We start from the raw sequence: 20,004 nt of genomic DNA on the forward strand, positions 1-20,004 counted from the left end.
CGTGCCTGCGAAGAACTGAACCAGTGGCAGCCACCCTAGAAGAGGCCTGCACAGCATCAAAACCACATTGTAAAGAATGCTTACCCACCTGTTCAGAGACATGCACCAAATCTTGTAATTCTTTACACTCAATGCCTTCTGCCAGAGCATCCACCTTAGATTTCAATTGAGAAAGAAGAAAATTTTGATATTTCAAAATATGAAACTGGCAATTCAAAGCCCTCATTGCTAAGGTAGAAGATGTATAGACCTTCTTTCCCCATCTATCCAAAGCTCTGGCCTCTTTATCTAGAGGAACCGGATTTTTCACAACAGAGGCCCTGACACCCTTAGGTCCCTGACTAATAGTTTCTGGGTCCGCCCTAGGACTCTTATAAAGATATTTATGAGCCTCAGGCACCCTGTAATACCTATCCGGTTTAACAGGCGCAGGAGGCAGAGAATCAGGATTAAGTGAAGCCTCTGAAAACACATCTTGCACAACATCCAGAACAGGGGGTATAGCTAAGGGCCTATGTTGAGGTAAAAACAAAAATTCCCTAAGCCTTTTCCGTGAATCAGAGAAGTCCTGACCTTCCCACTTAAAATGTCCCCTCATAGAATGAAGTGTCTCTGAAAAAGAAAAATCCTCTGGAGGAGAAGCAGAAGGAGTGGAATCTTCTGCATCAGAATCAGAATAAGGAGAGTACTCCTGCAAGTCTTCAGCCGAAGACTCTGAAACATCCGAAGCCTGTTCAAAACTTTCCAACTCTGGCTCCACCCTAGGCCTCTTATCAGGAGGGGGCAAAGAACCTCTAATCAGAGTAATCAAATCTTCTGCCATTTTAAGCATGTGCTTCTTAGGCACAGACCCTGCTGAACTAGGAGTGACACCAACAGAAGCTAAACCTGGCCTGCCTCTGGGAGAAGCCTTGGAAACAGAAGGAGAGGGCCTAACCACCCTGGGAAGGGAGGGGAGTACAGTAACCTGAGAAGCCCCTTCAGCCTGACCTGCCTCTTGAGAGGCCACATCCTGCAAAATCAAAGTCTCCCCCTGAGACTCCAGAGAAGTCTCCATCGGAACCACCGGTTCCACTGAAGCCTCTAAAGAACCGGCGTCCGGAACGGACGACTCATCTTGCCTGTGTTTAACTGTTTTGTCTTTGCGCTTCTTCGTGGAAGCGGGCGCCGGAGAATCCGATGGCATATTATAACTGCACCGCTTACCGAAGACCAGCCTAGCACAATCTAACCTTCGCTTAATAGTGCGCTTATTGAACCTAGCACAAAAGCGACACCCGACTACGTCGTGCTCAGGCCCCAAACAAGGAATGCACAAAGAATGATAATCCCTATGCGGTATCTGTTTCCCACAAGAAATACAATTATTCACTTTTTCTGACATCCGGTAATACACTGAGGCAAGAAAAAACTAAAATATTCTAACGGGTACTTAGCCAACTTGGATTCGGTCTGAAACTCCGAACTCGAAAAATTTCAGAACGCCAAACGGCACTTGCAACGCTGCTTCTGCATCGGACCATGCGGCAAAAAAGACTGAGGATATGACGTCGGTCATGCGGTTTTGTACCCTGACGTCCTGATGTCAGTTTTAAGCGCCTTGACCGACGTCAGCCTAATACTTTGGTATTCGGGCCGACCGAGGACAGCGGACTACCCATATGTAAAGACTGCAGCAATGTGAGATGAAGAACATCAGGAATTATTTAGGGGGGGTGGACAAAGGTTAAAGTATTGCAGAAAAGGTGGAATTTCGCAGAACAAGAAGAGGTGCAACTGCAGAATGCTAAACACAAAATAAAGGAGTACCTGGATAATATGCATGACTTTAGAAAGACTGCTGTTAAGCAAGTGTTTTTGATAATAATTTCAGAGCACAAAAACTTTCGGCACAATGACTTAGGAAACAGAAAGTAGAAAGGGCTGTCATTAAATGTAGGGAGCCTATAACAAAAAAAAAAAGAAAGAAACAACCAGGGATCCTGCAGAAGTATTACAGATATTTTAGAAATTTTATAAAAATCTGTATTAAGCAGAAAAATGTGGAAATCAAGAAAGAGCACAAATAATTATTGAAGACTTAACTATGCCAAGGTTAGTGGTAGATGAGGCTCAACAATTAACAGTTAAGATAGGAGATGAGATAAAACAGGGATGTATAATCAATCTCAGCAAAAGCAGATTCCCAACAGGAACAAAAAACTTGGAAAATAAAGAAATAATCCCAACAACGACCTGGAACACACCGGCTTTATTGACAACAAAATGTTCCTTCGACTACGCGCTTTCGTCATTAATTGGCTTCATCAAATGTATAATCAATCTGCAGGAAAGTCTAGAGGAACAGATGGTATTCATGTGAAAGTTTCCAATCTAAGAGTGAAAAAAGTGATAAAAGACCTAGGAAGTTTTTTAAACATTGTTTTAAAAGAAGGGAAAGCATCAACATCCTAGAAGAAAGCTGTTGTGGTTGTGATACATAAAGACAGTAAAGACCCATCAAACCCAGACTTATTTAGACCCATTTCAATTTTAAACCAAGATTATAATATAATGTGTTTATATGTCTATAACAAATAAAGGAATGGAAAAGTTGCCAAAATTGATAGATATGGATCACTGTGGTTTTGTGGAGGGGAGGCCAACATTTGACAACATTAACAGAACAAAGAGGATCCAGAGGGAAAAAGAATGTAAGAAAATACTGCTATTGTTGGTGGGTCTTGATGAAGAGAAAGCATTTGACAGAGTAAGCCTGTATTTTATGAGCAGGGCAAAGTAAGCATTTGCATTCCTGATTCAATAATGAGATTAATTAGGATATATGAAAGATTAGAAGCAATAATTAAAGTGGGAGGGTTCCTCTCAGATAAGTTGTGTTTGAACAGAGGAACCATTCATGTCTATCTTCTTTCCCCTTTGCTTTTTCATTCATATTTAGAGCCATTGGTAAAGAAAATACGGAACTCAGAAATTGAAGGATGTAACTGGTATGTTAATCAAGAAAACTTGGCTTTATTTGCATGCAAACAATATTATTTTATACCAGATAAAACCAGAACAGGACATCTCAGTGTTGTGGAACATTTTGAGAAAGTTTAAAGTCTTTTCAGAATATAAAATTAATGAAAACAAAGGCTATAGCTGAAATTATGGAACCACATGTGAATTGGTTCAGCAATACCCACATTTATGGGAGCATGATAAAATGAAGCATTCAGGAGTATGGATTAAAAAGGTCTCTAATATAGCAGCTAAGGATATGTGGAAAGAGACTAAACAAAATAGAATACAAAACTGAGAAAGTGGAAGCTCTTGTTTATGGATATGGATAGCAAGATGTGAAAATGTTTTTATCCCTTTAGTTTTAAATACAAGTCAGGCATATTTTTATCAACCAGAGGAGAAGCTGTGGGCAATAATTGAAGATGAAGGAATTTAACTGGGCGGGGAAAAGCAAGGGTCAAGTGGGATAAGTTGATCCTTATAAGAGAGCATGGTGGTTTAGGTTTACCTGATTTGAAGAGATATTTTAGAGCTACACAGTTAAGGCTCATATGTAATATACAAGCAGAAAGGTATAATTCAAACTGGAAAGGGATGATGGTAAAATGGGGGAGGGGATTCAAGAAATAATGAGTAAGTCTGATTTTGGATGCAGATCCTTAAGGAGAATAACAGCCATGCAGAATATTATATTCATTAAGTAGCAGAAACTATTCTAAGAACTAAGCCAACATGAGAATGGAGAAAGGGGATTTTGCTGATAGGGATGACTACAACTAGGGGTACAGAGAACAGGCAATAGGAGACTGGATTTTACTGGAGAAAACTTGCAAAGGTGTATGCAGGGAGATTTGCACCCTGCAAAAAAAGTTACTTCAGAGGTTCTATGAAAGTTGTTTCACTCCCTTTCTTTTGATTTTTCAGCACTCAATAAAAGTGCTGTTAATTGATCAACATGTTTCCAGCTAGTTCACCCTGTGGGATAATTTACAGTGATGGCCCTTTGTTATATGAAAAAGCATTATCTGGCTCAAAAGACAGAAAGCAGCAGCATTTCTGGTTTGTCATTTTTGATCTTCGGAAGGACTTCTGGAATGAGGGGAAAAGAAGGTTAAGCATAAAAGAATTTCCATTATTATGAGAATCACAACATATCCATTTTCAATGTTTCTTTGCATGGAACTCTACAGCTGATTTGAGCTGTCGGCTGAGAGTGAAGGCAAAAGAATCTATCTGAGGAGTTCTCGACTCTGGGAAGTCCTCCTTGTTTAGCATCCATTCTTGAGGATCTGCTCAGATTATTTGTAACTGAGTTCATGTCTGATAGGAAACAAGTTGTTTGAAAAAACAAACTATGAATAGCAATTTCCAGTGCAGTCATGGCTAACCTGCAAAGACAGTAGGATTTTGTTCCCCTTTGTTAATATACCATATGGCTCTAGTATTCTCCTTCAGGATTTGTAAGGTTCCCAGAGACCAAAGACGGCAGAGGGTTTGAAAGTAAAGATCAGCTCTTTCACTTCTTTGATGTGTGTATGTTGTGGCCTGCCTTGACCATACACCTTGGACTTTCATGTCCACTGAACAGGTTCCTCACGCGAGGTAAAAAGAGACTTTCTGATAAGCAACAGGGACCAAAAAAGGAACTACAGGATTGAGTGCTATCTGGCTGATCCACTAATAAAACTTTTTCTTCATAAAAGGCAAGAAAGGAATTGGGAAGTTCAGAGGGTGGTAGTGCTGTGCCTGGATTGATATGAGATACTATGGAATCTTCCTCATGTGGAGTCTGGCAAATGGAATCATGTTTATTGCGGATGCCATTAACCCTCAGGGCTTTCAGAATGTCTCCTACAGACTTAATTTTTAAAGTCAGAAGGGATTGGAAGCAAGAAATCAGAAACTTGATTTTTTTCTGAAGGCCATCGTGCAAGAAGTGTTCGGCTGGGATCCTAAGAAAACAAGAGTCTGTTATGGTTGTAGGGTAGATTTCTTCATGTTTAGAGTAAAACCTAGAAGTGGTTAGGGGTTGGCATAATGGTTAAGGTATAATAATAAACCTAAATACAAAAATCAAAAGAATATATATATATATACAAAAATGCATATACAATGTGTCATCTCATAAGGTTTCAATTTCAAAATACTGGCAATTGAGCAAGTGTCGCAAATTAACTCTGCCTCTTCTAATTTTAATGGTCTGGGACCACCTCTCTGATCCATAGGAATATGGTCTATCGCCATAAACTTAAAACTGTGGTTGGGGTAAACACTAATATGCTTGGCTAGAGCATTCTCCGCCAACTTTTAATGGCATATGTATGTTCATATATCGTTCCTCAGCCTTCTCACAGTTTTACCTATGTAGAAGGCTGGGCATGATTTACATCTTGCCAAGTATATCACATATGTTGTATTGCAGTTCAATTTGAAAGCTATCTTATGTGTGTAATTGCATATACTGAAGTGTGTCCCTTCCTCAATATATCTGCAATAATTACAACTCTGGCATTTATGCATGCCTGCATTACACACCAATCCAGGAGATTTTACTTCCAAAATGTTTTTCATGTTTTTACCCCTCTTATAAACCACACGGGGTTGGTACCCCACTTTTTTGTAAATATCAGGGTACATTTTAAACAATTCCCAATTTTTAAAAATGATATCCTTACATAAACCACTATTCAAATTGAAAGTGGTAATAAATGCACATGTTAAAGAAGACTCATCAACAACCTCAGAGGCTGTCTCACAAACTGAAGATATATTCTTATCAGTAATTGCATCAGGTTGCTCAACAAAGTCAGCAATGTTAGTACCATTTGTACTATCAACCACCACTATATTAGTGCAAGTACTGGTACTCACTTTATGAGTTACTCCAGGTAACAAAGGTGTGTACACCTTGTTATCAGTCACTTCCTGAATGAGTTCATCCAACAAGCTATCAGGATAACCTTGCCATAAACATGTTCCTAAGGTTTAAACACTCCTCACAGAAATCATCATACAGAGTAATCATTCTACCACGCACGCCCAGTTGTCCCTTAACCACAGATCTTTTTGGGAAAAGGGATGACAACTGGTAATATGTCTTCTTCTGTGTATCTTAGAGGTAAAGCAATTGTGCTGGAAATCTTTTGCAACCATACATCTAAATATGCAATACTTTCAGTGGAGAACTGTATGTGAATTCCAGAAAAGTAGTACTACCATTAAGGTAGTTTACCAACATAAACCTCATTTTCTGTTATACATGAAAGAATGAATATAAATCTAAAAAGTCGCCTAAAAATATAATATGATTTTCTCATAATAAGGGTTTAAAGTTTGTTTGAAAAGTCATCACAAAATATGAAGAAGTTGTAAGACAACACCAGATGTGTTGTCACCAAATCTAGAGCATTATATTTCTTCATCATAAGGCTAACCCATTCAAGAGCTATGTCCTGGGGTATACTACTATATAGATCCTTGACATCTATTGTGATGAAGTTCATATCCGTGTCAAAAGTGACCGCCCTGATAGTTTCAAAAATAGGACCATGAGTCCAGATCTGTGCCTCTTTCAAAGCGTATTTCTGGAGAATAGAATCAATCAATTTTGTATATGTTGGCGCATTCTACTATCCACCAATAACCTCAATGGGGGTTATCAATACATTTATGTATTTTAGAATACCAAAGACACATGAAAATTTTGGATAAGATGTAATTAAATAATCATGTGTCTTTAAATCAATTGTTCTCAATGAACAAATCCTCAATGGTATCCTTAATCAACTTATATTAACTTCAGATCTAGAACTCAAGTCATACTTGTTAGATTTTAACACTTCATGCATCCTGTTCTCATAATCAGCATTAAACACCACTAATCCACCCCCCTTGTCTGGTTTGCAAAACCTTAAATTTTGGGTGCCTAAAAATTCAATGAGATCTCTCTCACATTTGCTTATGTTGGTAGGGCCATAATTATGAGCGGTGTTGTTGGCCCATATACCAGGTAGTCGCAACACCTCTCAAACATCTCTAACACAGGATGTAGAGGGGGATTAAAAGTACTGGGAACATGTAAGTGAGGTGCCACAGAATCTACATGATCACCAAGTAGTATCTTGAAATTCAATTTCCTGACAAATAGCTTAACATCTAAAATTGTGTTAACAATTTTAATAAATTTAGAAGGTACAAAACTAAACCCCTTAGAGAACAGTGAAAGCATCTCGTTGTCAAAATGAACATCACTGAAGTTGTACAGACTAAAGTCACCAGAGTCATTTTTGATGATACCAGCAAGAGGCAAAAACTTATTATTCAGTTGAGTGGTAGTGTCCTCCAACATGCTCAAATCAAAACTGTTGTATAATGTCCCAACGTCAAAATAACAACCATATGCATGCATAAATGCCAGAGTTGTAATTATTGCAGATATATTGAGGAAGGGACACACTTCAGTATATGCAATTACACACATAAGATAGCTTTCAAATTGAACTGCAATACAACATATGTGATATACTTGGCAAGATGTAAATCATGCCCAGCCTTCTACATAGGTAAAACTGTGAGAAGGCTGAGGTATGAACATACATATGCCATTAAAAGTTGAAAATGCTCTAGCCAAGCATATTAGTGTTTACCCCAACCACAGTTTTAAGTTTATGGCGATAGACCATATTCCTATGGATCAGAGAGGTGGTCCCAGACCATTAAAATTAGAAGAGGCAGAGTTAATTTGGCAGGTGAGACTGTACGCTTATAGGCATCCTGGATTAAACGACACTTGCTCAATTGCCAGTATTTTGAAATTGAAAAACCTTATGAGATGACATCGTCATTGTATATGCATTTTTTGTATATATATATATATTTATTTTTATTTTTATTTTTATTTTTCTTTTTATTCTTTTGATTTTTGTATTTAGGTTTATTATTATATATTACATATTTTTTATATTACTTAGTTTTTTGTATTGTAGGTTTATATTTAAGGTCATAGTATTGTTATTTATTATTGAAAGTAAGTTGATGCAGGCTGCTCTCCAGTGTTTTTTAAAAAACTAGCAAATACATTATTAACTTAATTAATTACTTAGTTAATTGTATAATTATCATTGTATATTAATGTTGTTGTAAGTTGTTGTGTCATTTCCTTTGAAGAAGACAAGCATTGGCTTTGGTTACTTTTCAGTAAACTTGATTTTATATTTAAGGTCGCTGTTTTACGTTTGGTTCTTATTTATTATCAGTTTGTTTGCCGTTCTGTTTTTCGTTATAATGGTTAAGGTGTTTACCTTCCAAACACAAGGTACATGGTTTGATTAACACATATGAAAGGGAAACTGGCTAGGCTTAAAATGGCCCACAAGGACAGCTAGCCTAGTACTTACCTATGAACCTGTGAAGAAGCAGGTCCCATTGTGAAGTCTAGGGCCCGCATTTTTTTTCCATTGAGGTAGCTTGGATTAAATAAGATGATTTAAAAAAAATCACTGAAAAACAAAATCAACCTGTTTGAAAGAGCTGGCTCTAATAGAAATGTTACAGCAATGGGGGCTGCAGGCAACAGAAATCTCAAAGAGGTTTGTAGGAGATTAATGTGCTAAAATCAGTTAATGATAGGAGGAAAGTACTGAGCTGGGAAAGCACATGGATGCAGTACATACTATGACATAAAAAAATTCTACATAATCAATTAATACATAATCTGGAGGCTTTGAAATTGCACACAATTCAAAGGGACTGATGATCAAAATGAGTTCACTGGCAGAGAGAAAAGAAATAATATTCAGACAAAAGGGAATCATACAGAAAATATATAAAATGTTAAAAGCAGGTGGCAAATTATGTATTACAATTAGATATGCAGATTGCAAAAGAGCTCTCCTAGCCCCAAAGCATGCTACAACAGTGAAAAAACATAAATGCCTCAAGTGCTTTTGCCCTCTTGCAAAGCTTCTAGAATGAACCCCTATATTTGTTGGACTTGTGATGCTGACTTAACAGGGAATTTTATAGACATTTTTTGGCAATGTTCTACATTGAAACAATTCAACGGTAGACACAGAACATGTGCAATGTTACTCAGCATGGAAAATTAATAATCACAGCATCTATTTGGATGATTAGTTTAGATAAAAAAAGAGGAAACAGTGAAAGGAACAAGGGCTTTGTTGGGTTTATTTCTAGCTGTGAAGAAAGTAATCATCAGCACATGATGTCAGGCACATTATGAAGTAAGTGAAAACATGAACTTTTGTCAATAAATGTTAAGATGGGAGGAAAATCTTGAGATCGATGTCATAGACACTGCAGGTGGAAAGTTCATCTGAGTGATGAATAATTCTAGATATATGATATTATAGACTGTTAGCATGTTCCTTTATATTATTATTTTTTTTTTATTTTGATACAGGGTAGAACGTCTCTGTCAAATAGTTGTAAGGTACTACACAGGAAAATGTGTTCCTTTTGATATATTAACTTATTATTAGTAGCCAAAAGAAAAGACTGTACGTTAATAACGTTGTGAATTGGCTGTATCAACCATCAAAGTTAAAAACTTCTAAAAAAAAAAAAAAAAAAAAGCAGCAGCAGCCACCAATTACAAAAACTAGACATGAACATGTACGTTGACTATTAGCAGACTGAGTCACCAAGCTGGCAAAGAATGGATAATAAAGATGTAAGATGACTGGAGGTCTGCAGTATGAGAAATGCTCAGAATACTGGAGATACACATAATAGAAGACAAGAGCAAAAACAACATGATATAGACACAGTTCTTTAAGGACATAATGTATGACAAGAGCAAAGAGGACATGATACAGACACAGTTCTTCAAAAAAATGCAGGCTGGAAGCACTGAACTGAAGCAGCAGTATAAGAACAGAAAACAGAAAGCAGATATGGTAACTACAACGGAGATGACTTAAGGCCAACATTCACAACTATTCCTTCAGAGAAAGGGTCACATATCTAAACTCAAATGCACTGTAAGATAACACTGTACTGTAAATGGAATTCTTCCCATTCAGACACGTTTCACGAAACGTGAAATCAAGGCACCAAATAAGTGGAAAAAAAAGGGGGGGCTACCAACCCCTATGCACTGAAGTACAGCATCCATTTGTAAAGCTGCTGTTACAGCAATGTAGTAAACAGAAGGACAAGATCAAAGACTAGACTAAACCTACATGTTTTATTGTCATTAAAATCTTATTCCAGTTTTATTACTTGCATACACCATAAAGTCTGTATGTAAATAATAATATGGCACCCAAATCTCTTAGCATTTTCAAGACTGTTACCAAGGAAACCTTTGAAAGTTTCAGCTTCCTGTCTTCTCTGTGTATTGCCATATCTGTTGTGTCTTTCGGCTTATGGGTTAGGGGTCGCCACAGTGGAACTCCGGTCCGCTAATGTTTGGTAGTGGATTTTTAAGTGCCGAGTTACCAGCCCTGACACACAACCTTCAACGAAGGCACTCCCATTCACGCATGCCTCCACACAGTAAACGCTCTAGCTGAGAATCGAACGCGACAACATCTTGCTGTGAGACGACAGCGCTTTACCATAGTAATAATTGCAAATATTAACTCAATGTTTTAAAGTGCAGTATGCTTCAGAGATGTACAAAATCCTCACAAAATATACGCTTTAATAATTCATTAACCTATATGCTATGACTTTCAGGCTTTAAATGTTAACAAGATATTAACAATGCTTACGTTCACCACACTATGCAGAATTTAAAGGTATGCAGATTATTTCTGCAAAAGATGACCGTTACAAAATGCACAGATATACAAAATAATAAAAACACTTTTTCTGACCAGTAAGCTAATAGTTCTTGAAGAGGACAACAAAAAAGCAATAGAGTACACATACTTGGTCACAAGCATAACAGAAACAATCTTAGTAGACATTCAGAAGTATAACAGAGATCAAACAGCACTTCACAGAATCAAGACTGAGAAGACTATAATGTGCTTTTTTTTACTTGGGGAGAGGGTCATGCCTTCAAAGAACATAACCTTATCAGTTTCCCTGCTGTGTGAAAGACTGGATGCCTGCCCTCAACAAAAGGCATTTACTAAGTTATGCTCCTACCTTTCCCACTACCCCTCCATCATGCAGGAGGCTGCATTTTTTGCAAAGGCCTTTCACCTTCTCCTACAATAGTAGGCAGGCATACCGCATTTCTCCCTGTCTCAAATGGAAACGGGTACAACACCAAAAGATTATGTCAGACACTTTCATTCTATTAGCCATTCTCTTAAACTCCAGCACTCTGGTATGAAGATGTGAATTTAATGCAGGACTGTCAGCATCATAGCTGGATGCTCTGCTTTAAAATAAGAAACCATCCCTAACAGTATAACAGCATAAGAAACATAATAAACATAAAACGTTTATGTAAGTTTCTGGGTAAACTATGTGTGTGGTCTGTGAATACAAATAACTTAGTTTTTATTACTGTATTTGTTACCTGCGGAGCTTGCCTTCTATAATCCACTTGTTCCTTCTGTAATCTGCCATGTTGTCCAGGGTTTTGTCTATCTCCCTGCAAAGAAAAAAGTACAATGGAAAATGATTTCTCTTATATCACCAATATTCCTCATTAAGATTCAATTAAGCTCTACAGAAAAAGTACAGTTGTGTACCTACCATAAATGTAGATGTTCGAGTGTATTCACTGTTGCAGTCATTACGCTTGGGTTATCCTGCTGGCAGGCTACCCGCAGTCGGCCTGAATTCCAAAGTCCTGGTCTGGCATCGGTTGCTGTTGCCTCTTCCCTGATGTCAGTGTGCCAGGGGTATAAAAGATGCAGCCGACGCCATTTTCTTCAGTTTTTCTTGCCCCAGATGTCAGGTGCCCCCAAGAGGGTAGGCTAAAAATACTGCTCATAAAAATGGATGCACTAACATAAACATTACCTTCATCTACAAGCAAATACACCACATAGGTTGTATAGAATAGAGAAGTACAGATAAGTCCCAGCAATGAAAGGGGGATGGTGGGAGGGTAACCTGGACTGCAACAGTGAATACACTCGAACATCTACATTTATGGTAGGTACACAACTGTACTATGTTCATCGTGTTTCACTGTTGCAGTCATTACACTTGGGTTGAATCCCAAAGCTGAGGTTGGGTGGCTGGGCCTAAATAGAATTAGGAGTGGCTATGAGGCCCTGCAGAACTGCAGTGGCAAAGCCTGCTCTGGATTTAGAGTAAAGAGGTAAGTGGTAGTGCTTTGCAAAAGTGTGCACTGAAGTCCAAGTTGCAGCCTCCAAAATGTCCTTGGTTGGGACTCCTCTGAGGAAGGCTGCTGCTCTAGTTGAATGTGGCCTAATGCCCTTAGGCACTGATTTGCCATGTTGTGAATGCAGTGGCCTATCCATTTTGAAATAGTCTGCTTTGAAATAGCTTTTCTTTGCAATCCTGCAGCATATGCCACTAAGAGTTGCTCAGTCTTTCTGAAAGCTTTATCCAAGTAGTTTTGTCCAAGTAAAAGCATAGCTGTCTGTGTATGTTCAAAGAATGCAGAAGTCTCTCCCCCTTATTCTACGGGTTTGGATAAAAGGTAGGCAAATGTATGGTTTGGTTAAGAGCCACACTGGACACTACCTTAGGCATAAATGTTGGGTTTGTCCTTAGAGAAACCCTGTCTGGATGGAAAATAATAAAAGGTTCCACAGCCATTAGTGCCTGTAACTCTGACACTCTTCTTGCTGAAGTTATTGCTAGGAGCAGAGCTGTTTTCCATGATAAGTATTTTATCTCAGCTGTACTGGCTGGCTCAAAAGGAGGCAGTGTGAGCTTTTCCAAGACAAAATTGAGGTCCCATGCAGGTATTGGGGCTCTCCTTGGAGGTCTTATGTTTTTTGCCCCTCTGAGATACTGCCTTAGCACTGGATGTGAAAAAATAGGTGGGTCCGTATTGTAATGAGCTGAAATGGCAGAGGCATGGATCTTAATTGATGAGAAGGATAAGCCTTTGTCCAGCTTCTCAGTTAGGTATTGTAAAATCTGAGGAATATTTGGTTCAAGCGTGTCCATTTCTTGTGCCTGGTTCCAAGCACAGAATCTCTTCCATTTTTCTGCATAAGATTTTCTGGTGCTGGGCCTCCAAAATAACATCCATAACTGCTTTAGAGAGAGGTGTGTTCTGAATGGTTATATTATCCACCAAGCAGCCAGATTTAGGGTTCTGAGTTGGCTGTGCAGGATCCGATTGTTTTGTTGGGTCAGCAAATGAGGAATTTGAGGTAATGTCCAGGCTGGGCCTTGAGACAAGCTCTTTAGGATTGGGTACCATTGCTGGCGTGGCCAGTCTGGGGCAATCAGGATCCTTTTTGGCTTCTCTTGTCTGACCTTTAGGAGTACCTTGGGGAGGAGAGGCTGTGGAGGAAAAGCATATACTGTAAGGGCTTTCCAGCTGAATGATAGGGCGTCCACTTTCCATGCTTGTTTGTGATAAGTCCTTGTGCAGAATCTCTGTAGCTGGCAGTTGTGAGGGGAGGCAAATAGGTGTATGTCTGGGCATTTCCATTTCCCTGTTAACATGGTGAAGATTTGTGGATCTAGTTTCCACTCGTGAGGATCCATGAGGTTTCTGCTTAGTTCGTCTGCCAGAGTGTTTGTCTTTCCTGGCAGGAATTGTGCTTGCAGGTGTACTTGATAAGTCAATGCTGTGTTCCACAAAGTCATGGCTTGTCTGCAGAGGGGGTAGGAATGTGTGCCTCCTTGCTTGTTTATGTACCACATAACTGTAGTATTGCCTGTCTTTATCAGCAGTTGTCCTGGATGAAGTAGATCCTTGAAGGCTGTCAGGGCATTCTGTACAGCTAGCATCTCTTTTTGATTGATATGAAGATGCATTTGGCTTGCGGGCCATGTGCCCTGAATACATTTTCCTGCCATGTGGGCCCCCCAGGCATAATCTGATGCATCTGTTGTTAGTGTCTGCCTGGCTGTGGGTAAAGTGAATGGCTGTCCCTTGTTGTGGTGACAGGCCTGTGCCCACCATCGAAACTCCTGTTGCAGGCAGGGAATGAGAGTAATTAATGTTTCCAGGCTGTGCCAATGTTGAGTCCAAACACTTTTTAGATACCATTGTAGTTTCCTCATATGCAGTCTTGCATATGGAATTAGTAGAATGCAGGATGCCATGAAGGCCAAAGCCTGCAGAATTTTTCTTGCGGATAACTGGGTCTTTGTTGCCAACATTTTGAAGTAAGAAGTCAGTTGCCTTTGTTTGTCTGGCGTGAGATAAGCCATCTGGCCAGTTGTATTTAAGCTTGCACCCAGGAATATTATCTCTTGATAGGGTACCAGTTTTGATTTCTTTTCGTTCACTGTGTACCCTAGGCAAATTAGTCATCTTTTTACAAATGCCAGATGCTTCAGTATAATGTCCTTGTTCTCTGCTTGTATAAGGCAGTCATTCAAGTAGGGATATATTTGTATTCCTCTTTGTCTGCAAAATGCAATTACTGGTGCCAGGCATTTTGTGAAGACTTTGGGCGAAGTAGATAAGCCAAAGGGCAGTGCAGAGAATTGGTAGTGCATTGAACCAGCTATGAATCTGAGGTATCTTCTGCAAGATTGTCTGATTGGGACATGCAGGTATGCCTCTGAGGTCCAAAGTTACAAGCCAAGCCTTCTTGCCCAGCATGGGCAGAAGCTGCTGCAGAGTCAACATTCTGAATTTTGAAACGTCCAGAAAAGTGTTTAGAATAGACAGGTCCAGTATTAGTCTCCAGGCTTTGTCCTTTCTGGGTACTAAGAAAAGTCTTGAGTAAAATCCTTGTCCCTGCTCTTGCTGTGGTACTCGCTGAATAGCCCTCATGTCCATAAGGGATGAAACTTGCTTTTGTGCCTCTGCTCATTGATTGTGTGGCAGGTCTGACATACCTTTTGTCTTTGGAAGGGTGTGAAAGTGGAACCTGTAGCCCTGAGACACTATATTCAAGACCCATTTATCCTGGGTGATCATGTGCCAATTTTGTAAAAAAAAGTGCTAGTTTTCCCCCTAAGGGTGCTGCCAAAAGATAAGTGTTTGGCATTGGCAGAGGAAAGTCATTGGGACTGTTTCCTGTATGGCTGTGATTTGTCTTCTCCGCTTTTGGAGGTAGAAGCACCCCATTGTTTAGGCCTGTATGAGCCTTGGGGCTGGGATCTGCCTCTAGGGCGTCTGTATCTGCCTCTTTGTGGCCTGTCTGACACTGGAAAGGACCAATTCTTTGAAGGCCAGTTCCTGCTAAATCTGGGTGGCTGTACCTGTAGGAAATCCTTAACTGTCTGCATAGATTTTGCTTTATCCTCCATTTTTTTCAACACGTCTTCTGCCTTAACACCAAACAAAGCATCATTGCCCTTAGCCAAATTCATCTAAAGAACCAACACTGCCTGGGCTAAAACAGGATCACCAAAATGGTCTTTGGTAATTCTTTCTAAATCTTCAGAAGTACCTTGGGTATCAGTGGAAAGGGTGGAAATACATAAACAAACATTCCCTTTCATGGGAACGAGAATGTTTCTGTCCAGCAAACAGAGCTGCAATAATGTCTCTCAAAATTTCTTTCCAACTGTCTGTTTTGAAAGGAGGTTAACAGATCTATCTGAATAATCTGTTAACATGATCAGGCAGATTCTGTTCCTTTAACCAAGCATGCCTTCTAATGACAGAACCCGTGACAGCGGCCCTGCAAGAGGCCTCCAGTGAATCAAAACCACATTGCAAAGTATGCTTTCCCACTTGTTCAGCTGCATGCAATAAATCCTGCATTTCCTTGTTATCAGAACATTCAGAATTTGTCAACATTTTCTGTTTTAGTAGTGACATTAAGTATTGCTGATATTTAAGCATATGAAAATGACAATTTAAAGCCCTTACAGCCAAGGTAGCAGAAGTGTAAACTTTTTTCCCCCATCTGTCCAGTGCCTTAGAATTCCTATCGAGGGGACAGGGTTTTTTGCAGTGGAAGCCTTGATGCCTTTGGGACCCTGAGATATAGTTTCTGGGTCAGCAGCAGGGTTTTTATATAGAAATTTATGTGAGTCTGGAACCCTGTTCTATCTGTCTGGCTTAACAGGTGCAGGAGGTAAAGAGTCAGGAGACAGGCTGGACTCTGAAAATACATCTACAATGTCTAGAACAGGTGGAATAGCAAGAGGTCTGTGCTGAGGTAGTAAAAGAAAGTCTCCGAGCCTTTTCTTAGATTCTGGGTAATCTTGGCTCTCCCAGTGAAAATGCTCCCTCATGGTATGCAGGGTTTCCCCAAAAGAATAATCCTCAGGAGGAGAAGCTGAAGGAATAGATTCTTCAGCATCAGAATCCTCATAGGGAGGAAGAGAGTATCCCTGTTCAGAAGAGGAGTCAGAGGAAATGGAAACCTGATCAGAAGAGTCACATTCTGTCTCTTGCCTAGGCCTCTTATCAGGAGGAGGATGGGAACCCCTGATCAAAGTAATTAGGTCTTCGGCCATTTTAAGCATCTGTTTCTTAGGCATGGAAGTCTGTCCAGGAGAATGCTGTTCTTGTTTCTTTGTCTTTAGAGCTGTTTTAGTCTTTGCCTTTGAAACTGAGGTTTGCTTGACATATAACTGTGTAGGTCTGAAAACACCCTCAGAAGCCGATGCCTGCTCAGTGGCTCCGGACCCATCTGAGGGAATAGTTTCCGAGTGTCCAATACCTTGAGTATCCAGAGGCCTAGTTGGCTCCACGTGGGAGACGGAAGCGGCCTGTGGCTCTGAGGTAGAGGGTGTCAGGGACTGCGAAAGTGCCTCACTGAGAACCGGCAAACCAGCGACTGGCCTAGCGGAGGCCTCTTCGTCGGTTTTGGACCTCGGATGCCTGTCCTTTTCTTTTTCCTTGTTTTTTTATAAACTCCGGTCGTCGGCTGTTCCGACGGCATTATATAATTAAATCTTCGGCCAAAGTAATGAAAGGCAAAATCGTACCAACGCTTAATAGTGCGTTGGTTAAATCTAGCACAAAACCGACAGTTAGCAACGTCGTGGTCTGGGCCTAGGCAAGGAATACAGTAAGAATGTAAATCCTTATGAGGTATTTGCTTCCCACAAGAAATACAATTGTTAACTTTTTCTGACATCGGTCTGGAGCAAGAAAAAAAAGTTTCCCCAACAAGGTACTTAGCTTTATTGAAGACTTCGGATCTGAAATTCGATTTGAAAATCTCAGGAGTCGGCCGACCGGCACTTGCAAACTGCTTTTGCTTAGGGCAAGAAAGACCGAAGAAAATGGCGTCGGCTGCATCTTCTATACCCCTGGCGCACTAACGTCAGGGAAGAGGCGACAGCAACCGACGCCGGACCAGGACTTTGGAATTCAGGCCGACTGCGGGTAGCCTGCCACCAGGATAACCCAAGTGTAATGACTGCAACAGTGAAACACTATGAACATCCTGCTTTTTATCAGTGAAGTGGGAAGCCTTCAAGCCCTATTGTCCCCTGTGCTGTGTCCAATAGAAAACAAGCAACAAGGTTTAAATACCACAAAGACAGGTGGTGCAGGATGGGCCTAACAACACATGAAGATCTTCTAGAAGTTTATTCTCCCAGTCTCCGGCAGATTATTTTCCCTCCCCTCAATAGCTTCCAGTGTGCAATGCTTTCTTAACAGCAAGCAAATTTTCACCTTCACCATCAGATTACCAGTAAAACAGTGCATAACTTATTTGCAGTCCTGTCCAGTCCTAGCAGGCATGGCAGTGATGATACATTCTGCTCCTCTTCTGCATATTCTTTCTATTTCAGCAGAATGTATGTGCCAAAACACCTGCAACCAGGACTTGGTTTAACACTTTGATCAGCAGTGGCAGACAAAAACAAAATAACAATGTGACAAAAGGCAGTAATTTGTTGTACTCTCTCCTGCTTGAAATGGGCATGTCTACCACTTCTTCAACCAGTGGTCTGGCATGGCTAAAATACAGGTAACACAGAAATGTTGCTGTGAAACTTTACTCCCAAGTACATGCTGTATTACTCAAGTTCCACTTGCTGCTATAACATTTCCATGTTTAAAGATTGTGCTCAAAGCAAAACCAGAGAGATAGACACCATACTGGGACCTCTGATATTGGTTAGGCCCTACCTAGACAATTTCTTCCACTTGTAAACATAACATTTTATAGCTGCAGGTTTTCTTGACCCCTGCAGCACATCATCATGGAACAACTGCCTAAAAGGTATCAGGATAGAATCTTGCAGGCTGTTAGCAGAGTGTGAGGAAGCTTGTAGTAATTGCCCTTAGCCAAATTCATCTAAAGAACCAACACTGCCTGGGCTAAAACAGGATCACCAAAATGGTCTTTGGTAATTCTTTCTAAATCTTCATAAGTACCTTGGGTATCAGTGGAAAGGGTGGAAATACATAAACAAACATTCCCTTCCATGGGAACGAGAATGTTTCTGTCCAGCAAACAGAGCTGCAATAATGTCTCAAAATTCTTTTCCAACTGTCTGTTTTGAAAGGAGTTTAACAGATCTATCTGAAGCGTTCCCCACATCTGGACCAGATATACCATATGCATCTCTATTTTTTCAGCTGTAGGTAATGGGTGATCCCATGTGATATAAACCATCATTTTCTATAATGCTTTGTGCCACATTTCCAGCGTTTTTTAGCTACCTCAGTATTATAATGTTTGCATTATGTTTGCACAATACCCAATGCAACAGTCTTGCCACATCATTATGCCTTTCAGTATACAGTCCTTCTGCCATTAGTATATCACAACCAGCAACAAGGTGGGTGATTGTTTCCAATTCTGTTTTACAAAACCTACATATGTCTTTCTCCCACATGTTCAATGGACTTTGTAAACCAATGCGTTCATAGTCCACTATCTTGGGCCAATAATATCAACCTTTCATCTTTTGGTTTAAATTCATCTCTCCTTAACCATTCCTCGATCAACATGAGGTTGTGCCAAGAGTTTTCTATACCATAACTATATTTATGAATTTTCCACATTTCTTGCATTCTCATCTGATCCCACACCTTATATTCTTTTTGTTTTTTGGCACGTTCAGTTGCTGCCTAATTTTTGTCTATTTCTGGTTTGATTTCCATTCCCACCTGAAGCTGATATGCTTCTGCTAAACTAAGCAGGGAAGTCATCTTAGACTTATTCTCCTCATGTTTCAAAACTTTCACTATGTTTGGATCTTGTGAGGTCAGCAGATATGTATGCAGCCACACAACTGCAGATCTATACAAGTAATCAGTCTGGAGGCAGCCCATGCCTCCTTCAGAACGGTGAATATATAGTCTTGGTATACACTAATTTTTATAAATCATTTGATGATCATGAAGCATCCTTCTTGTTTTCCTCTCCAACTTATCCAACATCTTTTGGGGCCAGTAGATCATTCTAAAACTGTATGTTATGGCAGGAGGAGCAAATTGGCTTACAACTTTGATTCTTTTCCTACATGTCAATGCTGTTTTCAGTATTAATTTTAGCCTTCTAAAATATTCCTCACTAAGTTTTATTCATATTTGTTCATGTTTTATTGTTGATCCTTCATCAATTCCCAAATATTTATGCATTCCCTCATGCTCAAGTTATTTTATATCAGATTCCTGTCCTAAACTAATGTATTCCTGGTGCTGCAGCTTTTCTGCTTTAAAGGTTGCTTTTGCACATTTATTAAGACCATCTGAAAACGTTTTGACCACTTGCAGTTGTGCTTTCAGTTCTTCATCTGAATCATCTACAAAAAGAAGATGATGCGTCTTTATACTTTGTTGTATTCTGGGAGGCAAATTATAGCCATGATCTAATCTGTTAAGTAGACAGCTTAATGGGTTAACGGCAGGACAAAAGAGCAGCAGTGGCAGAGTCACCAGAGACTATCCCCCTTTGAATTTTTATCCTTGGAATAATAGTTTGTCCTTTAACATGGCTTAACTGCAAAGTGGTTTGCCACTGCAATGTAACTGATCAGCGTAGG

The 20,004-nt window shown here is 39.8% G+C and overlaps 1 protein-coding gene across 1 annotated transcript in view; it reads right to left on the bottom strand.

Moving 5' to 3' along the window:
• BAZ2A (bromodomain adjacent to zinc finger domain 2A) overlaps positions 1-20,004 on the bottom strand; it is a 3,667,728-nt gene that overhangs the window by 1,804,929 nt on the left and 1,842,795 nt on the right. Inside the window, exon 17 of the mRNA XM_044083634.1 lies at positions 11,504-11,578. Coding sequence (XP_043939569.1) covers positions 11,504-11,578 — 75 coding nt within the window. The remainder of the gene's footprint in view (positions 1-11,503; positions 11,579-20,004) is intronic.

Source organism: Protopterus annectens, chromosome 9.part0 (genome assembly GCF_019279795.1).
Source record: "Protopterus annectens isolate FY-2018-M chromosome 9.part0, PAN1.0, whole genome shotgun sequence".
Classification (NCBI taxonomy): Eukaryota; Metazoa; Chordata; order Ceratodontiformes; family Protopteridae; genus Protopterus; species Protopterus annectens.